The sequence below is a fragment of the Oryzias latipes genome, chromosome 22, assembly GCF_053564925.1.
Source record: "Oryzias latipes strain Hd-rR chromosome 22, Olatipes_Hd-rR_3.1".
NCBI lineage: Eukaryota > Metazoa > Chordata > Actinopteri > Beloniformes > Adrianichthyidae > Oryzias > Oryzias latipes.
In genome coordinates, this window is record NC_136258.1 from 5,273,115 (window position 1) to 5,295,502 (window position 22,388).

Here is a 22,388-nt window from a genome sequence, read left to right on the forward strand (position 1 = left end):
TATATAAGTCTTGTCTCTGCCTTCCTCCTGTGCTGGTCCATTAACTTCTGCTCATGTTGATCACGTCTTCTTGTCTGGCGTCCATGTCCCTTGCCATGCCACAGTAAGTTTTTGTTTTTAGTTTTGTCATCCTGCTCTGCAGCGCTTTTTGTTAGTTAAATAAACCCACTTGCCCTGAACCCGTTTGCCTCCCGTCTCTGCGCCTGGGTCCTACCTGCTCTCGAGCCTCCCCCCCACACGACATCTATACATCCAATGAAATTAAACTACAAATCAACAAACACAACTGATAACAAATGGCTCTAAAAAATGATGTGTATATTTGCAGAACCTTAAAAACACCAAACAAATAACAAATGCTTCCCAATTAAAGCACAAAAAATGGAACACAAAATGTAAAACCCAAGTTAGAAATTGCAATTTGAAAAAGATACTTTTTTCAGCAGCTTTTCAAAATCAATCACCAATTCTACTCTTCTGTGGATGAAACAAAGAACTCCAGAACAATGAAGCCATTTCTCTAAGTCTCTCTCACCTTCAGTTTTAAACAAGGTCTGTGAAAATCCACCATACATTGGTCACATGAACTCAGAGACCTGCTAAAAGTGCACAATTGTAAAAGCTCTTTTATATAGACAACTGTTTGTTTGCTTAGAGCTCTAAATATAAAAAAAATGCTTTTCTATCACCTAGACACAGATGGAGAACCATATCAACTGGATTAATAACAGGGTGGCATGTTTAGACAACATGAAGCTGTCCATCACATTTTTGACCTAAACATGTAAACACATCCTTGGCTCTGCGGTTAGGAAATGGTATTTGGGAATCTCTTTATACCAGGAGCCAGCCTGGCCATTGGAACATCGCCACAGTGCCCATCCAGACTGGGACAGCAACGGGGTCCACTTCACAGCCGTGAGGCTGCTGTGTTTAACTCCAGCTGTCCCAGCAAGGGAGACAACTGCAGCAACATCCACTGACCAAGCTGACAAGCCCTGGCAGAAAAGATCCCCACAAGAAAAACACTGGCTCAGGCAGGCTGGTCAAAAAAAAATAGTTTTGCCATTGTCTTGCAGCTCGCAGATCAAGTGGTTTAGTTTTCCAGTAATGTCAGTCAAGAATGCAAGTTCAGATTCACCATATTCATATTCACCATATTCAACAGACATCTCCTCCAATAGCACCTTAAAAATCCTGTGCTGTTTTGCTTTGCAGCTGAGGTTCTTTACGATTTTCAGAATAAGAGTCATTATATGTCCAGAGCCAATCACTTCTGCACATAAGGCCTGCTGGTGAATGACGCAGCAGTAATGCAGACATTTTGGAAAGTCTGGGTCAGCTTTACAGTGAGTGATGAAACCTGTTTGTCTATTGATCATAGCAGGAGTCCCATCTGCAGTCACTGCTACCAGCTTTTCTAATTGTACCTTTTTCTGCACAAAAACTCCTTCACCGTGTTATACATTTCAACTCCTCTTGTAGTTGTCTGTTAGGGCAGATGTGTCAGGAGTTCTTCTCTTGTGGAAACCAAAAGCTATGCTGTACTGTTGCCGTCCACAGACTCATCACACTGGACGTTAACCACCTGCACTTTGCAAGATCCCGGTCCAGCTAATTGGCCAAGTTATCAGACATAGCTGACACTCATCTAGACATTGTAGTGGAAATTGAATGAGTTCTATTGTTTTCATCCTTAGGGACAGTGATAGCAATTATCATCATTGCTTGAATTTTTTTCATGCTATATGCAAAAGTCTTTGTCCCTTAAGGCAACAGATTACAGCCCCCCCCCCCCCCCCCCAGGCTGCTGTCGTATTAACAATAGCTTGGAGCTCCAGAATGGACAAGAAAAAACGACGAAAATGGCTCGAGCAGGGCGTTGCTCACGGGGCGGTCGCTCGTGCCATGCGGCCGCACGTGCTCGGGCCCGCTAAATGCTACTTGTAGCTTTAATTTATATTGGCACTCTATGATGTACACATTCAGTCCAGGACGTGAATTGACAGCTGCAGAAATGTAAAAGCTTGGAACATGATGAATATTTATCACGTTGAGGCTTTTTTTTTCTACTCTGGGATTTGTCAGAAGTTGGTGTTGCGGCCACAAAGTTTTGGGAAAACTTTTCCACAAAGTTTTGGGAAAACTTTGTGGAAACAACCATGAGGTCCTGCTGGGTTTGAGAACTGTGGTAAGGCCACTGCTCTCTCGGGCATGGAGGAGAGCCAGAGGAGCTAACTAGCATGTTTGGCTTCATTGTATATGTGTTGGTGTTTTGTTGCTCCGTTTGCTAAAGAAACCTCCAACAACGGTTTCTCAGACTCCACTCTTGCGGCCCAGCTGTTAGGACAGGAAGTGGGTGCTTTTCAAAGTAAATCTTTAACTGAAAATGTTTCCTGATAAATAAGAAAGAATACCTCTTGACTTTATCAGAAAACTGGAGGAAGCGAGTGGGACATCACCCATAGAAAAGAGTTCACTGCTGGCTCCAACCGGAGGAACTCATCTCAGTCCCCATTTTGTTTTTGCAATAATGGACGCTTCCATGGAGGAGTCAGACAATGTTAGTAAGCAGATTGGTCCGAGTTGGTCTGAGTCATCATTTCTATGGGAACCACTCTCACCAATCAGGAGTGAGCTTGTTAAAAGGCCACACCCGACTACTTGAAAGTGGGCTAAAGGAAATTTGTCAATCGTTTTGAACATTGGACGTCACATGAGACCACATACTTTTATTGAGGAATCTGATTGGTCAGTTTATACCTTAAATAACTTGCCATAAAGAAAAAAAAACATGCCAAAAAATTGTAATAATCAAGAAGATGATGAAAAAAAGTTAAAAACCAGAGCAAGAATGATTATTCTGGCGAACACAGTGACAGAGTAACAGCTGTTTATTTCTCTCTAGAAGTTGATGGGATTTCTTGGGACCAGCGGGTACTTCCTGTTTGGAATGCCAGGGGGAGGGGTCACTCAGTCCAGTTCTCTTATGCAGTGTATTTATTGCATTTAAATTAAAAGAATGGTCACCTATACATACATGGTCCACCCTTATAAAGGCAGAGTTAGATGAGGTTTCTGATGTCTGCTGTGGAAAGGTGATCGTGGTTTCCATGGAGAATTCCATGATCAGTGTCATCTGACAGTACAATCTAGTGACAGATCTAGTAATAGATCCAATGTACGAATTTTGAAATGTTTGAGGTCAGATCTATAAAACAGCAAATCGTGATCATGTGGAGAGATTTTTTATGCATTCAATTTGAAAACATGATTTGTGTTTCGTCGTCAATGGTGATGCAATGCCTGTTTCTCATAAGTATGAGGTGCAGTTTTGGGTGTCAGTGTCATCACTTCAACCTTAGTGAGAGGAGTAGTTTTGAGTGGTCGTGGGATGTTCACTGAAGAACTCTTATTTTGTAATCAATATGTCAGGAGGCATGAAGTAGGTTTTACACTTTTTTTCTTTCGTGTTTATATCGCCTGGTAAAGCGGTAAAACTTAACACATCTGCAAAAATGTTACCTGTTACAATATGGGCAGATCATCAAAAATGTCCACCAATACAGGGGAAAACAAAAAAACAAATGACGGACCTCTTTGTTTGAAAAATAAACCCCTAATATTAAATAAATATCAATTTATCAGCCAGCGTTAATCATGGAGAACAGACCATCATTCCTGTGGGTTGATGGTGCTAACCAACATGCCGCCATGCAGCTTTGTTATCTCTTTTAGCTTCCATGTTTGCCATTTATTTTGCTCCTATTGGTAACATCGAGCCGGATGATTCTTCTAGGATCACCACAACAGCTGCCTGCATGATGGACCTGCGCAGATACCCTCTGGATGAGCAGAACTGCACCCTGGAAATCGAGAGCTGTGAGTCATTCTTGGTTTGTGTCCAACTCTCTGGTTTAAGGGACATTCTCTAGTTTTAGGTTTAATATTTCTGTTTCTACGTGTCACATCTGTTCAGTTTTTGCTCTTAAAAATGCACATTAGCTTTAAAAAAAACATTATTTAGCTATGGAAAAACATATAACCCCTTCATCCCTGAATGTATTTCTAATTACTGTGACAGAGGCATTGCCGCCAGTACGGCCCCTCTGACCATCACCGGTACATTCATACGTATACCCACACCAGTGGAGCCTCTCTATAGACAGGGAGGGTGAAGTTTCTTGCCCAAGGACACAACAACAACAGTTGGCTGGAAGTGGAGGTCCAACCATCAATCCTTTAGTCATTGGCCGACCTGCTCAACCACCCGAGCCACTGCCACCACAATTTAGCACGACACTCTCAACTTTGTGATGCTGGGACCTCTTGTGGTGCCCACTGTGAAGTGCCTAAGGCAGCTGGTTCCTTCCCAGAAGCTCATTGCCATCCGGTTGTTGGTCACATGACTCATTTCATTCGAAGGAAGAGTTACCATTGAAATTATGTGAGATATGTCAAAAACCACCTCCTCCAAGCACAAAAACGTTATTTCCATTTTTCAAAATTGTCGGGTTTCCATTAGGCAAATTTAGTATTGCAAACCCAAATTTCATAGTCAATGGAAACTCAGCTAATGAAACTGATAATGGTCCAACATCTCAACTTGGAGTTTTGGGAGGTCGATAACTGCAGTAGATCCACAAAGTCTTTGAGCCTGAATCTGTTCAATATGAGGAAATCCATTCCAGGTTTTCACCGCCTTTCTTCATTTCCCCCATAGACGGATACACCACAGATGACATTGAGTTCTACTGGCAGGGGGGCAGCAACGCAGGCTCCGTCACTGGGGTGGAGAACATCGAGCTGCCCCAATTCTCCATCATAGACTACCAAACCCTGTCCACCAAAGCTGTGTTTGCCACAGGTAAAAGTCTACGATGTCAAACTATCGTAGATATGAACACATCTGGTGTTTTATTCAGAAATGTGAGGAAAACCTTTGTTTGAAGCAAACTTTAGAATTTTGAGCATTTTTTAGAAACTTTTTTGCCCAAAACTTTAGCAAATATTTCAGTCTTTGAAACACTTTCTGTGAGAATTTTAATCATTTTTGGTTGACATTGGTGACCAACGTAGAAGCCTGTTCTGCATAGTTCCTGGTCTTCAAAATTATGTGTGTGTGTGTTTGTGTTTGTGTGTGTGTGCGTGTGCGCGTATGTGGTGGTGGTGGTGGTGGTGGGGGGGGGGGGGGGGGGGGGTAAATGTGTTGCTTTTAGATGTGTGTGTTACTCATAGTAGTGTCAAAGTCGTCATCCAAAGAGGCGATGACACAGTTAGGTTTGAGAGGACCAATCAGAAAGCTAGCTGTTTATGCGACAGGCTTTCTGGATTTACATCCTCTATCCACGCTTGGCCCCTGAAGTTGTGTGAGATTACATCATCCACAGTAGCAAAGATGGATGCCAAAGCCAACAATTTCATCCGTAAGTGGCTTGACTTACCTCGAAGTCTGTCCAACACAGGCCTTTTTGGGAAAAATACACTCCAGCTGCCACTGAAGCCCATCAGCCTAGGCTACAGACAGGAGAGGACGAGTGCTTGAGTTGAGAGACTCAACCGACCCTGTTGTAAGAAACACCAAGGCACCTGTCCGAACCGGACGCAAAAGGAAGGCAGAAGAGGCTGTTGACCAGGCCATCAGCAAGCTTAAGCACAACGAAGTCGTAGGAAAGATGCAGTCAGGCAGAGCGGATTAAGCTGGGGAACAGCCCCCAAGTTCTGGTCCAAAGCCACAAGAAGTGAGAGGAAAGAGCTGGTGATTGAAGAGGTGACCAGGAGCAAGGAAAACTAGTACAAGATCAAAGCACTCAGCCAGCCACAACGAGGGCATTGGACAACATGGGAAGGCGTGGTTAATAGGACCATAGGGTGTTCTGACATATGGAAGATGCCTCAAGCAAGGCTGAGCTTCCTCATCCGGGCCACCTATGGACACCTTACCCAGCCCCAGCAATCTGAGCCTATGGTTTGGCTCAGAGGAAAACTGCCATCTCTGCAAGACTTTAAACCCTACGTTACAACAGATCCTGTCTGGTTGCAAAGCAGCTCTGGCCCAGGGTAGGTACAGATGGGTAGGTCTTGAGGAAACTGGCAGAGGTCCTGGAAGTACGGAGGATGGAGGCAGCTAAAGATCGTCCCACGAAGACACCGTCTTTGATTCACTTTGTTAGGGAAGGGGCTGGAGGACAGGACACCAACCAGAGAGGGACACCATCACTGCCAACACCAGGATGTGACTAGAACTTAAGGGTGGACCTCGACTGTAAGCTCAAGTTCCCACCAGAGATAACTACCATCTCTCTGCGACCAGACATCATCCTGCAGCCAAAGCAGTAATCCTGGCAGAGCTCACAATCCCTTTGGAGGGAGAAATGGATGCTACATACAAAGGAAGAAGGACAAATACACAGAGCTGGTAGCTGAGTGCCAAAATGCTGGGTGGTCAACCATCATCTGCCCGGTGGAGGTTAGCTGCAGGGGCTTTGTTGGAACATCCACCCAGCTCCTGCTTAGTGGCATATTTCTGATGATAGAGGACATATATAGAGAAAATGAAGACTACATTTAGATTTCAGAGTTTTTCTTTATACAAATCATTCTGAATTAGGAGCAGATGAAAAAAATGCAGTTGGAAACAGCAATGTAGCAGTTATACGGGTGCTACAATTGGTGGATCACAAGCTCCCTGCTCTGCTCCGTTCTGATGCCTCCACTTGCAGACAAATAGATAGATAGATGTCAATAGATGTTTTCCTCATCTGAGCTGGCATCTGGATCAAACTTGTACGGCTGGAATGATCTGATCTTGGTCGCCATTTTTGTTGCACCACTAATGTTAGGTTGGAGTTGTAATGGGCTGTAAGCTAGTGGAAGAGCATGTAAACAGAGGGATGATGGGAACGGACGGGCGGTCTCACTCTGCACCAACAGTCCCGCCTAAAACTCAGAGGCAAATTTCAGCTAAACTACTGTCGCTCAGCAGAAATAGTGTCTTTGAAAACAACACAAATTTTGGGATTTTGAGTTAAAAACTCATAATTATTTTCCAAAGACCTTTGGGACTGCCTTGGAAATAAATCAAAAAGTGATTGGAGTGGGACTTCAGTGTTGTTTTAAATGTAGGAGCTTTCTCTCTCCGAAAACACACATTTTCCTTCCATCACATTCCTATCATTCCCATCCAACGTCATTGGATACCGCCTTCCTGAAAACAGTTTTTAATTGTTTTTTGCTCTTTTCACAGGTTCCTACCCACGTCTGTCACTTAGCTTCAAGCTAAAGAGGAACATAGGTTATTTCATCCTCCAGACCTACATGCCCTCCACCCTGATCACCATCCTGTCCTGGGTCTCCTTTTGGATAAACTATGACGCCTCGGCTGCCAGAGTCGCTTTAGGTCAGTAACTTTGTCAAAGGAAAATCTAATCTGCACCTTGAGCCTGTGCATGTCACAGAAGTGTGTCATTTACACAACCGAAGACAGCAAAAAGCATGACGCAGCCAAAACAGTGCTCTCTGCCTTAAAGTGCTATTATTTGTAAATTCAAACATGAAACTGACGTTAAAGAAGCCAGAATGTGGGACGAATAAGCTCTACTCAAATCTTCAGAACATCACTGTTGGCTTCTTATGTTTTCCATCTTATATTATATTATATTATATTATATTTTTTCCTATGGCAAAGTAGCTTTTTGTTGCTAAAAATTGACTTTCATCCTATTCTTCTGTATAACAGATTCATTGAATTAATGTCTATAAAATGAACATTTTACCAAAACTACTGTATGTTTTCCAGAATATCCCCCTGCCACCTCCTGACGGCTGGTTCAAAACTACTAAACAAATGATTCTGTGTTTTATATGGAAAAATACTAAATCTAGGATACGGTTATCGCTCCTTCCTCTGTATTACAGTGAGGGAGGACTAAAATGCCCTATTATAATATTATTGGGCTGCATAGCTTGGGTCAGTGAGATACAATTTTATCTTTAAAAAAAAGATGCCCCACAGTGGACAGAAATGGAAAATAAAATTTTATTCCCACCATTACCTCTTTATATATTTTTAGACTTTGAAGCTAGTCTGAACAAGAAAAATAATAATCCAGTTGTTAAAAACATGATCATTACAAAAAAAGCCATGAAAGAACAAAAAACGTTGTAAGTCCCATTAGGGCAAACCAGCAATTTAAAGCATGCTGTGTTCAAATGATGGGTAATAAATGGTTTGGAAACAATTAAAAATCTGTATCCAGTTGGATCCTCTGACATTTGAAAGGCTACAATCAAAATATATATAGGGGACATTTTTACAAATATTTACAATTGAGAAACTTTAATAAAACAGAACAAAGAAACCTTTTAAAACCGCTAAATCTGAACTAGAAGAATTGGTTACCAAAGACAGTAGGAGAGGAGCTACTTAAACATTTTATAATTTATTACTTACAAACTCAAAAGAAATTGCAAATATTTAACTTGATGCATGAAGGAAAGACCTGGGAACAGATAGATCAGTAGAAGAATGGCAAATAGCCTGCACAAAGGCACAAAATCAAACAATTAACTCAACATTGAGGCTATTACAGTCAAGTGGTTGATGAGAGTTTACATTACGCCTGTTAAATTAGATAAATTCAATGCCAACATTCCAGATACTTGCTCAAAATGCACTGAGGAAAAAGGCAGACTTTTTCACCGTATACGGGACTGTGGAATAATATAACAGTTTTGGTCTGTAATCAGAGAAAATATCAAAGCATCTCAGAAGAAATAACACTGGAACCAAAAAATAATAGATATACTAGATGTGGAAAAACACTTATAGATGTGTTTCAATAGCAATCAACTGGTAAAATGACACAGTTATACAATGGATACAACTGATGATAACTGTACTGCCGATGGAAAATAAAACATTTTTGTTAAAAGGATAAAATAACTTGTTTGAATCTGTTTGGAGACCATTCATTGCATTTGTTGAAGGCACAGATCTGTCTGTACTGTGAACTGTATTCTGTATTTTTTTTATTATTTTTTGAAAAAAGTCTCTGTTGCAGGAATTATATTAAGGTTTAATGTTTAATTGTTCAAACTCATATTGAGTAAAGGACAAACAGCAGAGGGTGTCTGAGAGAAAAATATTTTATATTTTTAAATTTTTATTCTTCAATTCCTGCTTGTTTGCGTGTGTGTGTTGTAATGCAAAAAAAAAAAAAAAAACAATAAACATATTGTTGGGAAAAAAATCCTTCTGTATAAAATGAAGAGGTTAGTAAGGCTTCAGCTCCCAGCAGGAGTTTCTGTGCACCATCACCTACTTCATTTGGTTCCATTAAAACAGACCAGTTTGTTTCCCACATCAGTCCAGATCAGAAGTTCAGGTGTGAACACACTCATGTAGGATTAAGTCCAAACCCAATAAATGGACTCTGGTACGGTTCACTCAACTGTATGAATGCAAACTGGTCCCATTCAACCCCAACTCTAAGCATCATCATCCTTTTAGGAACTATTGAGCTGTCGTATCCGGGCATTAAAGGCAGCTGTGGAAGTCACACTAAAAATCATGAGCGACTGACAAGCCCATATTATATCCAAATATATTATTATTATTATTATTATATACTATCTAGCGCCATGGATTTTAAAGCAATTTGGACAAATGCTCACTACTTTTTATTTTTATTACTAATTTCCCAAAGCAAAAACCTGATAACATATGAACATTTTACGAAGACTATTTTTGAATCCGCTGTTTTCTGATGATGAAAACAAAGTCAAAGTCAAAAGTCAAAGTCAGGTTTATTTGTCAATTTCTTCACATGTGCTTGACATACAAAGGAATCGAAATTATCTTTCTCACTAATCATCCACAAACGTGGATGATTATAAAAATATATTTACATCAATTTTTTCAAATTACAAATTTTTCAAAGGCAATGCATTGTGGTCTATATTTCCCAATCTAGAGGGAATTAATAGACATTCGTTTTTTTGCAGAGACTTCTGAAAAATTATTAGGGCAGGATTTAGGAATTGTAGATTCGGAAATCCAGAGAAAATGACTAACGGGCTTTAAACTGCATAAGTGAGCAGAGAGGGAATTAGGACAAAAACCCAGAGAAACAGGTCCTCCTTGACATTTTGGCTGACACACACAGGATTGAAAAAGTGAAGAAGACAAATGTCCATGCTTAGGAGAACTCTAGAAGACACTCAGAGCAAGGTCAGCTGTAGAAGAGACCAGCAGTCCTACAGACGAAACTCCATCGCATCATGTTGTTACTATGAAAAATTTAAAATAAAACATGTTGAAACTTTGACGCAGCTGCTCTTCAATTCAAAAGGATTTTTGGATATTTGGAACTGAAACTAAAGAATAATTTTAGGAACAACACATTCAGCTCATGAGAACCTATAGATGTTTTTCTAAACACCCCCCACCACCACCACAACCACCGTTTCAGGCAAACGGTTGAAGTGAAAAGACCTGCAAAAATACGGACCAAACCAAATGAAAAAATAAAGTGTGAACTCAATCCAGACCATTGAAGTGAACCAATAGCAGGTCGGGGCTGTGCTGACCCAAAGCTTAGAAAAAGGACACTGCCCAAAGGGTTGCTGGTTCAATCTTGGACCTACAGACTTGAACCTGAGCAGGCCTTTGATTCCCACTGGCATCCGCTGCTCAGCATTTTTGTTGAAATGATCTGGTCAATTCTGCTGACAAACGCGATCTCACAGTAAGTCAAGTCTAAATGGTATTACTGGAATCTTCTCTTTCATATCATCAGGTATCACCACTGTGCTGACCATGACCACCATCAACACCCATCTCAGAGAGACCCTGCCCAAGATCCCATACGTCAAGGCCATTGACATTTACCTGATGGGCTGCTTTGTCTTCGTTTTTCTGGCCTTGCTGGAGTACGCCTTTGTCAACTACATCTTCTTTGGTCGAGGTCCTCACCTGCAGAAGAAGGCAGCAGAGAAAGCCAAATCCAATGAGAACAGGAGCCGACTGGAGAGCAGCAGGGTTCAGGTGAGTGCTGGTCAGAATGCACAGTGGTTTGTATGGAAACACATGTGGGATGGTTGGAATTGGTTGGTAGCTGAAGGGCGGGTCACACAGCCGCTATGTGCAATTTGCACATATTGCACGGATAAAAACTAGTCATACCAAAAAGTTGGAAAAGGTGTTTTTTTTAACGTGAAATTTTCACAGATGTATCACGAATGAACCATGTTAAAACCACGGAAGAAGTACAACTGAACCACGCAAAGAACACGTATAGCTGCCCTCCATCGAATTTCTTCACTTTGACATTCAAAACACTGGGCAGTAATCACATCGCGTCAGCACCATGGTCAGCATCCGCCACGCCATGCTGTGTTTTAGTTAAACAGTCGGATTCCCCCTGGTCCCCACCAGCTGCTAGGCGTCAGCCAAGGGAGCCCACCACATATACGGGGGACCCCCGGCGGGAACCGCAGCTGGGGAGATCCACAAGAAGGGCCTCTGTGGTCCAGAGTTGCATCGACGTCTGCCGTAACCGGCTAACTCCCGCGATCCGCCTTCCACGCTGCACGAGACGCCGCCCGGCGAGAGACCTGACTTCCCCACTCAGTATAAGTGAAAGACCGGCCGATTTATACACCTGTCACACAAAACGCCGTCGTGCATGAACCGTGCTATGCAATTCATTAATGATTTGTGTGTCAGTTATATAATTTTAAAATATATGTACGCCGAATACGGGTTATAAAAGTTATACATCGGTGGTACTTCCGTGAAAAGTCCGTTAGACATACGTGGAACGGTCGTGGTAAGGCACAAATTTGCGTATCCATCTCGCAAGGATTATGCACAATTGTGTAAGATTAATACAATATTTGCATACAAACTACGTTAACTGCGCATTATTGTGTAATTCTCAATTGACCAAAACTTTTGAACAGCTCAAAACTGGAGATTCAATTCGATTCAATTTTATTTTATTTCTATAGCCCAATATTACAACCATAGTTGTCTGAATGGGCTTCATAGCGGTAATTGAAAAATAAACATTAACCATAAAGAACCATAAAGTAAACATGAAGAATTCAATAGGTAATGGCTTAACTAAACTAAACAGACTAAACGAAACTGGGCATCCCTGCTCTTAGACCCTCCTTCGCGGTGAGGAAAAACTCATAAAAAGAGAAGAAGGGTGTCCACATGAAGGAGGGATCCTCCCCCAGGACGGACAGGCCATGTACCAGAACTCTTAGAGAAAACAGAGCTTATCAAACACTACAACTACATGTTTAAATAGTCCAGCAGATGGGCTTCATCCAGATGAGCAGGAGCAGACACTAGCCAGGGACGAGGTCCACAGCCAAGTACAGGAGCACGGGAGCGGAATGAGCAAGAGTGACAATGCTTGAATCGCACTGCACCGAACAGAGATATGACATTTGGAGCAATCTGGTCATCTTGGAATAATCTGGACTCAAATCTTGAATTATTTGCCTTTAATTAGACGATGAAAATCACGAATCATTTTGTCTGTACTTGATTTGCCGTTTTCCTCTTTGAGTAGCATCTTGAGACAGCGTCACTTATAAACGGACACTTCATAAAAGAAATAATTCAATGGAATGGAGGTTTTATTTGATGGTCTGGCTATCTGTCTAAGAATAACCTGCCTGCAGGCAGTATGTACTAACTGCCACCACATGCCTGAATACTGTAGGTGAACAGATAGATAAACAAAGCATGCATAGGAGGTGTTAACTTTATAAAGGCCTGTGGGTAAATTTGAAACTATAACGTTTTTTAAAGCAAAAAGTTTAAAAACCCCTCTGTCTGTTTCATTTTTTGAACAAAATCTTTGAACCTCTTTTGTCAGGTTGATGCTCATGGCAGCATCCTCCTGTCCAACATGCCCACAGAGATGGGTGGACCAGATATGATGAGTACACTCCATGACCCGCGGGCTACAATGTTTTCCTACGACAGCGCCAGCATTCAGTACCGGAAGCCAATGGCCAGCCGGGACCTTTACGGACGACCCGCCCTCGACCGACCACTAGGACCTAAGAAAAGTCGTTTGAGAAGGAGGGCCTCTCAGCTTAAAGTCAAGATACCGGACCTCACAGATGTCAACGCCATTGACAAGTGGTCCAGAGTAGTTTTTCCCATCACATTCATATTCTTCAACCTGGTGTACTGGTTGTATTATGTCCAGTAGGGTTCAGCAGTGAGCCTCTGTGGCAGAACCACAGTTTCATAGAAAAACTACCTATGTCCTGTACAGGGATGAAAAGAAGGAGTGGTAAGACCTCTTGTACATATCTTCTTTTTTGAAGGAAAAACATGGTGGTCTGAACATTGTAAATACAATTTAATATAAAATATGGTATATAAATAAATCTATATAAAGAGAGACATATACTTTAATAAAAAAAACAATGACTTTTGCTCTACATAGAAAATTATTCAAGCACAAAAAGTAAGAAAATTTGTTGGCTGATAGATTGTAAGCAGTAGAGATGTTTGTGAGTAATTCATAAAACGGTTAAAAAGCTTTTTCTAAGGTGTTTGTAAAACACAAGCATTCATGGGAAAGGCAGCATCAGCTCTGCTGCTCCTCCTACCAATGCCAGCTCTCTACAAACCCCTTAGAAAGAAAACAAACAGGCTTTCTGGAAACTTTCTTAAAACTTTCTTTAAAAAAAAAGATCTCTTCTAACAAACGTCCTTACTTTCTGTGTCGAGCTTAGATAGAAAAAGATTAGAATCTTAGAAAACATAGTCAAATTTGGTATTTTTAAGTCCCAACACGGCAAAAAATTACTGATGATGCGATCATAATGGTGGTTTGTTTTGTTTGCTTTTCTGTTTCTCCATCTTTTGCATGTAAATGGCGCTTCATTGCTGTACAATAGAAAAAGGGATGAGGTGGAGGTGAGACTTCAGCTCTGACTCCACCGTGCTGCTGATAGTGGCAGAAGCAAAGGGACATCTTCAAAGAGTCAAGATGTGGCTCTAACTCAGTGGTTCCCAAACTTTTTCTGCAGGGCCCCCCTTTCTGAAGATTAGAATATTTTCGAGCCCCCCCACACTGACACAAACGTACAAATCCTTTGTTTCTAAACTACACCGCGCCCCCCTGCAATACCTGGCGCGCCCCCCAGTTTGGGAACCACTGCTCTAACTAATCAGACAGGATTGAGAAGCTCTTTCACACTCAGTAGAAACTACTTTAACCCTTGTGCTATCTTAGATGACCCCACCCTTCCATTGACGTATTCTCCCTACCATGACAAAGGTGGATAAAGGTGGAAAGATTTCATGTAATCCATGGACACCAGTGAAGATCACAAATCATTGAAGAAAAAAGGTTCAGCGCACTGTCTAGTGGGTCTAGATGACCCAACTCCCAATGTTAAAGTGCCTAGGATAGCACAAGGGTTACGTCACTTTTAGGTTCTACTCTGTTCTCCTCTAAAGCTATGATCACACCAGGGATGTGACACGGGTTCAAGAATGTGCTAAATGCACATTTAGCCCATGGTGTTCACATTGGACAAGCAGGGAAGGGCTTCTTCGTCTTTTTCTTTTGCTACTGTTTACTAATGCATGTCTGCCTCCTACAAGTGGAAGAGGCTAAGTGTGGAATGTGGAAGCGGTGCAAATCTAGTGAATTTTGCTCCAGGCTTTTTCTTTCGCTGCTCTATTCGGATATATGAAAGACTTGGTGTCATATAATTCCAGCTGGCCACAAACCGCAAAAATTAATTTCTCCTCCATGATAAATTTTCAAATGGTTGGCACTTCCGTGAATGAAAGGGTACGTTATCCATACGTTACCACCAAAACCGAGTCCCTGCTTGGTCAAAGTTCAACTGGTTGTATGTAGAGCCTGAAAACAGTCTTAAAAATGTAAATATGAGCGTTTAGAACGCAGAAGTCCAAAGCGACATTTACACTTGTTCATTAGACTTTTCCTTAAATTGGACCCTAAAGGTATGTTGCCGAAGGCGGTGTGCACATAGCTTTATACTTACTGACCACACCAGGTCACTCTAGTAGTGTGAGTGCATGTGTGCACACATGGGTGAGTGTCCTGATCAAGGACAAACAGGGCTGCACAGCAGACAGCAGTCTGTGATTAGCAGATGATTGCTGTACCTCCTGACCCTCAATTCCTGCCACGGTCATTGGTAAACATACTACAATATCGACTGTGCTTTATCCCCCACAATCAAGGCCTACAACTCCACAAATACAGGCTGATGTATTTTGAATGTTCAGCTGGTGTTAGATGGTTGTAAGACGTCCACCTCTGTCTGTCACTGGGGTTTCCCATCGCAGAAACCCAAAATAAACCTGCCATCTTTATCGTTCATTTAATTGGTTTATAGCCATTGGCTGTATATAAGAACTGAACTGAGTGAGTGTGACGTCACCCATAGAAAATGACTTACTTTTGGCACCAATCAAATGAAGTCAACTCAGTGCCCATTTTTTTCAGGATACGAACAGCGCCATGTTGGAGCTAAATGAGCAGTGATTGGTCTAAGTCTGTTTGAGTCTACGTTTCTATGGCAACCACTCTCACCTTTCAGGAGTGAGCTTGTTGGAAGTCCACACCCCTACCACTTGAAAGCAGACTACACGAAATCTTTCAAACGTCGGACATGACACCACAGACGTTTAATGGGGCATCTGATTGGCCAGTTTATAACTTGAATAACTTAAACTGCGGAAAAACACAATGAAAAAAAAATGAAGATCATCAAGACAAGAACATGTTAAAAAAAGGTAACAGAGGAACAATGATGACAATGACCAATACAATGACTTAGTAGCAGCTGTTTAATTCTCTATTGAAGTCTATGTGATTTTGGCTTCTCGGAGTCAGCGGGTACTTCCTGTTTTAGTATGTCAGTCAAATTCTCATAAATCATTAATGCGATGTAAGAAAACAAAGAGTTTAAAATAACACTGTTCCCTCAACGTCAAACAGAAGCTTTTACCTGCTGGGATTTTGATGTGATGGTTGACAGCTTATTGATTTGTTTTTGCCATGAGGACTGTTCTGTTAAGGGTCATAGTTACCAGATGTGTTCTGCCACTGGTGGATGCACACTACTGACTGTATATAAGAACTGGACTAAGTGACCCCTCCCCCCCAGTGACTTTAACAGGAAGTACCCTCTGGCTCCAAGAAGCCAAAATCCTAGATTTCTAGAGAGAAATCAACAGCTGTTACTCAGTCATTTTATTGGTCATAATAATCATTCTTGCACTGATAGCTTTTTTAAACATGTTCTTGATAATCTTAATTTTTCTTCGTGATGCTTTTTCAGTAGTAAATGTGATCCAAGTTATTAGCTGACCAATCAAAAGCCTCAATAAAAGTACGTGTGGTCTTACGTTGAACGTTTGAAACGTTTAACAGATTTTTGTGTAGCCCGCTTTCAAGTGGTAGCGGTGTGGACTTCCAACAAGGTCACTCCTGATTGGTGAGAGTGGTCGCCATAGAAACATTGACTCAGACCAACTCGGACCAATCACTGCTTACTGAGAACGTCTTTCAACATGACAGTGTTCGTATCACAAAAAAATGGTGACTGAATAGACTTTCATTGGAGCTGGAAATAAACCCTTTTCTATTGGTGGCGTCACACTCACTCGGTCCAGTTCTCATATACAGCCTATGATGTACTTACCTTTGACAGGTCAACTGGACCAGCTCAGTCCAAAGATTTCACACAGGTTCCCACCAGCAGAATTTGTCTGATTTTTTTTAGGCATATTGTTGTTCAGAGGCATTATAGACTTTGTAATGAGCCACATTTGGCCGTTTTTGGAGTCAGTCGTTGTAGTTTTGGAGCGCTGACCTCATCATTCATCACTTGTCTGCAGCCAACACGTTTAGATTTATTGGGATATAACTTAGATGCATGAAGCATGGAAGTTAGGGAGTACATACCATATTATGATAACAAACTATTTTTAAAGATGAAACATAAGTAGCCATAAAAACATGTGCAATATTCCATTCCTCAATGTCTTTGCTCTGTAAACCTGGACTGGTTTGCTGTTTTAAAGCAGCATAGGAGGGACATGGTGTGTGTGTGGCAAAAATTTCCTCAGATGCAACTAACATGTTTTTCCATTTACACACATTTATCACACATCATCAAAAACACGTTTTTCCAATAGCATAGTGTTTATTTTCAAAAAGGCATTTTTACAACAAACAAATGATCCATTTAATGCAAATGTCCTGACGAATGAGAAGTTTTTACCAGAATCTTTCGTTTGTTTTTATGTATTTGTTTTCCTCCATTAGTCTGTATTGTCTGTAATTAAAAGACTCGTAAAGTCTAGACTGTAATTTCTTGATCAGACAGATGCTCTGAAACAGGAAGCGGAGGCTGCTGCGCGCTCTGTGTTCCCATGTTTCATTGACAATCCAGAGCTGCAAGTTGTGCAAACTCATTGGTGACTTTTAACTCTCGAAACAATCATTTTTACGTTTGCATTTTCCTCAGACTTAGCCTGATTGTACACAAATGGTAGGAGGGCAAACAGAACGCACTTCAGCAGGAGACAAAGCTGTCTTTGGTTGGTCCGCTTAGCTGATGAAGCTCCAGGATGGGATCAAACTTCTGCAGTGACTCCACCAGGAGTCGTGGGTTCTACCTGCCTTCATGTTCACGTTTTTTTCTTTTTTGATTTAAAGAGAATCAAGTTGATGTAAATAAACCTGTGTTTGGAGTTCAGATGTAAAAATTCACAGAGTTTTTGGTTGGATCACATGATCTCAGTTTGAAATCAACATTTTCCTGTTACTGTGCCAGGCAGGCGGCTCACTGAATGTTTAACCGCTCAGGGGGCGGAGCCTCATGTAGATGTAACATAGGTCACTTCACCTGAACCAACTTTACTCCGCTGGAGTGAAGCGCTGCCTTTCATAAGAATATTCCAGAATAAATCCTGAGATGATTTAAAGACTTTGAGCTGCTGCCTTTTGCTTTTTGCCAACTGACTCTCATTTCACTGAGACACATGAAGAAGACACTCACAATATCCTCACACACCCACACAACTTTACAACAGAAGGCGTTACACAAAGATATCAACCCCAGATATCTTGACTCTTTCCAGACAATCCCACAAAGGCCAAATTATCTGAGTGTGTTTTAGAAAAAGATGACACTAAGGAGCAACAGATGACAGGGTAATGAGTAAAAAAAAGACAAAAGTGGGGAGGAAAACATCCTCTGAGTGAAAGAGGAGTGGGTAGAAAAGTCCTGCAGAGTCAGACTCAGGAAGCTGCAGGTCTGGGAGGAAGGTACGGTGGCCCTGAAGTGCAAACCATTCAACAAATCACTCGATACAAAAACATTTTTAAGATCACAGCAACAATATAAAAAACAGTATTACATTTTAGAAAACAAAACAAAATTTCAGAAACCAAAAAAGAAAAAGAAAAAAAGATTTCAGAAAACAAAATTAATTTCCAGAAAAAAAAGAAATATTACAAAATGAAAACATTTCAGAAAAAAAAATAATTTCCAGAAAACAAAATGAAATACAAAAAAATGAAAAACATTTCAGAAAAAAATGAAATATTAAAAAATGAAAAACATTTCAGAAAAAAAATGAAATATTAAAAAATGAAAAACATTTCAGATCACAGAATGAATTTCCAGAAAACAAAACGAAATCTTCAAAAATGAAAAACATTTCCAAACCGGAAAAAGCATGTACTATGGGACAACGCTGATTGGATGATGATGTTTGTCAATCATTTGAACTGAAAAGTATTTTAAATGAAGTGATAACGGATTTTATCGTCCAAACAACAATGTACTATAATAATCCACGTATTTCCCATTTACATATTAAATCAAAAATTTAGCAAACAGATAATGAAGGTTTAAATTATTTTTTGAATATTTCGTCTGAAGCAGAACGGTCACCCGGAAGTAGTTTGTGTGGATGACGTCCGTTCTGCAGGTGAACAAAGAAAGGGACGGTAAAACGTTAACATAAACGTTAATCTTTGAATATTTAGCGGATGTGATGACAGAACGCACGCAGAAATATCAACACCAACCAGGTTTACAAATGTTTCAAAATGTCGTGAGAGGATTCTGTCTAAAGCAGCAGCTGGGAAGAAACGGGTGTTAAAGACGGCGCACATCAGGAAATGCAGTCCCGCCATCCACAGATAAGGTATGGAGGCACATTTGTTTGATCTAATAAATGTAGCGTTAAACGTGATTTCTAGGTGGGTGTTTACAGACAGATCCAAGATCCTTCAGTCATACGTTAATGACAGGTTACCTCATCAGCTGGAGAGGGGGGGTCACGTGGGCAGGATTCTCAGATAGGTGTACCAGCAGCATAAATCAGCAAAGCTGTCAGGTAAACTGCAGCAGTTTGTGTCTCAGAATAACATTTATGAATGCTTCTTATTCACACTATTAATATCTGTGACTTTAGAGTGTGTCAGTGCACAGAAACATGACAGTAAATGACTGGATGTGCACATCATCAGACACGTCCAGGTGTGTAACTAAAGGTGGCAAAGTCTGTAGTGTAAAATAAATCTTTAAAAAAAACGTTTTAGTCTTTCAGGCAGAGGAGGAATACCAAATTGTTTTAGAATGTATTTTTATAAGACTGAAATAATGTATTTTATTCTGAGTTTGGTGTTTTGACCCCTCCCTAATGAATTTCTGGTTTAACCCATTTTCTCCTCATTTTGATGAACTCAACTTTTTCCTGAATGAAAGATGAACGGCAGCTGATGTTTTTCTGTCAGGGATTTTTAATTTATTTCTGTCAGGGATTTCAATGGAGCTGGAGTCCGTCCAGGGCAGTGGAAGCTGCAAGCATGTACGAGCAGGAACTGGCGTTCCTTACCTGTGCATCTTCCTCTGGATGTGATGCTGAGCAGCAATGTGGACAAACCTTTCCTGACATGACTCTTTTTGATATAGTTGTTAAGCACAAACAGACTTTTTCCAGATGCATTTTTTCCTCTAATAAATGTGACTGACAGGTACGCTGAGTAAATGCTGAATGTAAACGGAACATTTGATTGACTGCATGAAGAAGCCCATAAAGGAAAATCCACAACTGTTTCTTTGTTTCTGTTACTGAATAACGTATTCATGTTAAGTTTTCAATAAATATACTGCATTGCTATGAAACAAATTTGTTTATTTTTATATCCATTATTACAATCCTCACGTCAGCATTCAGTTTTTTCATTGACAAAAAAACATTTCTAAACAACAGCTTTGAAAATCAAACATCATCTTTGTTAATAAAGCTTTAAAACCTAAAATGGTAAACATGGAAAAACTCCTAAATGAAGCAAGCCTAATATGAACATTTTAAACTGGAGTTTTGCTTAAAGGAACATTAAGTTGTTTGGAGTTGTACAAGTGTTTGATGCGGTTCCTCATAGATGTGATTTCCAGATCATCAGCCCGACACTAAAGCCAGGAATTGTGCTTCGTTTTTCACTCCCCACTGCATCATTTACAACTAATCAGGCTTATGCAGCAGGTTAAAGACGTTTTTTTAAAGGACCTGCAATTTAAAAAAAAAAATTAGATATTAAGGTTAAATAATATTTATTGATTACATTGCACATAAATCATGGTGACTTGCCTGTACACTGCACAATGATATGAATGACTTTAGTCTTCTTGTATTCCCATGTAGAGCTGCCATCTGTTCTTCTGCAGCACAAACCTTTCTGGAACTTCGCTTTGAGAAACTTCACCTGCAGAAATATCACATGTTAATTCAATAAAGTATTTTATAAACTTTAAAGTTCATTTTTAAGTTTCAGTATATGTATATGTATGGTTCAAAAATATACAATGCACTTTAATATTATTTCCCATAAGAACTTGTTTACTGATTTCAGTCTTAAAGTCGATTTTTAGCAACACTGATGCCATATAATTACTGTAATTACTGTATAAATCACTGAATCAGGCTGGCTCGGAGCTTTTTCTCTCATGTCACCGAAAACGGGAACGGCTCTCATGTGAAGACGGTTCGTCTCCATCGGGTTCCTTTTGCGCATGCGCAAGATAAAAAGAAATTATCTTTTCAAAGCAGCACTTTAACTCCTAAAATTATCATCCCTAGAGACATGTGACTGACAAAAGAAAAGATCACAGAATTGATTCTTACCTAAAGATGATTGACAGCGTGAACCTCGCAGCCGTAGACATTAGCGCACAGCGTTCAAAGTAAAAGTGCTCACAAACTACTTCCGGGTGATCGTGTGTCAGGCGAAATGTTAAAAAAATAATTTTAAAGTTCATTAACAGTTTGCTGCATTTTTTATTTGATATATAAATGGGAAATACGTGGATTATCATAGTACATTGTTGTTTGGACGATAAAATCCGGCATCGCTTCATTTGAAATACTTTTCAGTTCAAATGATTGACAAAAATCATCATCCAATCAGCGTTGTCCCATAGTACCTGCCTCTTCCGGTTTGGAAATGTTTTTCATTTTTGAAGATTTCGTTTTGTTTTCTGGAAATTCATTCTGTGTTCTGAAATGTTTTTCATTTTTTAAAATTTCATTTTTTTCTGAAATGTTTTTCATTTTTTAATATTTCATTTTTTTTCTGGAAATTATTTTTTTTTCTGAAATGTTTTCATTTTTTAATATTTCTTTTTTTTCCTGGAAATTAATTTTGTTTTCTGAAATGTTTTTTTTTTTGTCATTTTTGTTTTTCAAGTTTTGGTTTCTGAAATTTTGTTTTGTTTTCTAAAATGTAATGCTGCTTTTTAAATTTTTTTTTTTTTTTTAATTGTTGTCGTGATCTTAAAAATGTTTTTGTATCGAGTGATTTGTTGAATGCTTTGCACTTCAGGGCCACCGTAGTACGGAGACATAAACAAACAGAAACACTGGAACACAAAGACAAACTCAAGACATTAAGGCTGCATCAAAAACCCGAGGATGGACTTACTCAGAAGCCCTTCAACATCTATTAATGGTCAGACAGCAAAAGTGACGGAACATCTGCAGAAAGATGAAAGAAAACATCAATCATGCAGTCATGAAAGTGCAGGAAGGCGACAAACCAACACACTGGAACATCTGTCACGAACCAGGCAGGACGCGGCTTAGAAATAGGTATAAAAGAAAGCAGACAGAGGACAGGTATGAAGTACTGCATAGCGATCAGCCATTGCATCAATCCTATCCCTACCACAGCCATGCAGTCTAGCTGTCTCCAATAACTGCAACAAACGTCTGATGGTGTCCCTACTATTGGAGCCTGGCGTGATTGACTCCAGCGTTTCAGTGGTTTGGTATTTTTTTATATGGAGGA

The 22,388-nt window shown here is 40.2% G+C and overlaps 1 protein-coding gene and 2 long non-coding RNA genes across 3 annotated transcripts in view; 2 read left to right on the forward strand and 1 right to left on the reverse strand.

Annotated features, from left to right (window-relative positions):
• gabrb1 (gamma-aminobutyric acid type A receptor subunit beta1) overlaps positions 1–18,015 on the forward strand; it is a 33,962-nt gene extending 15,947 nt beyond the window's left edge. The window contains exons 5-9 of the mRNA XM_023951834.2: positions 3,800–3,882; positions 4,724–4,867; positions 7,247–7,399; positions 10,800–11,047; positions 12,897–18,015. Coding sequence (XP_023807602.1) covers positions 3,800–3,882; positions 4,724–4,867; positions 7,247–7,399; positions 10,800–11,047; positions 12,897–13,238 — 970 coding nt within the window. The 3' untranslated portion in view covers positions 13,239–18,015. The remainder of the gene's footprint in view (positions 1–3,799; positions 3,883–4,723; positions 4,868–7,246; positions 7,400–10,799; positions 11,048–12,896) is intronic.
• A 985-nt stretch (positions 18,016–19,000) lies between these two features.
• LOC144989025 (uncharacterized) lies at positions 19,001–20,230 on the forward strand. The gene is made up of 2 exons (XR_013653165.1): positions 19,001–19,243; positions 19,860–20,230. It is a non-coding gene; the product is annotated as an uncharacterized LOC144989025 (long non-coding RNA).
• A 242-nt stretch (positions 20,231–20,472) lies between these two features.
• On the reverse strand, positions 20,473–21,313 carry LOC144989023 (uncharacterized). The gene is made up of 3 exons (XR_013653164.1): positions 21,227–21,313; positions 20,693–20,807; positions 20,473–20,611 (listed from the first exon to the last, which is right to left on the reverse strand). It is a non-coding gene; the product is annotated as an uncharacterized LOC144989023 (long non-coding RNA).
• Between the last annotated feature and the right edge of the window lie 1,075 nt (positions 21,314–22,388).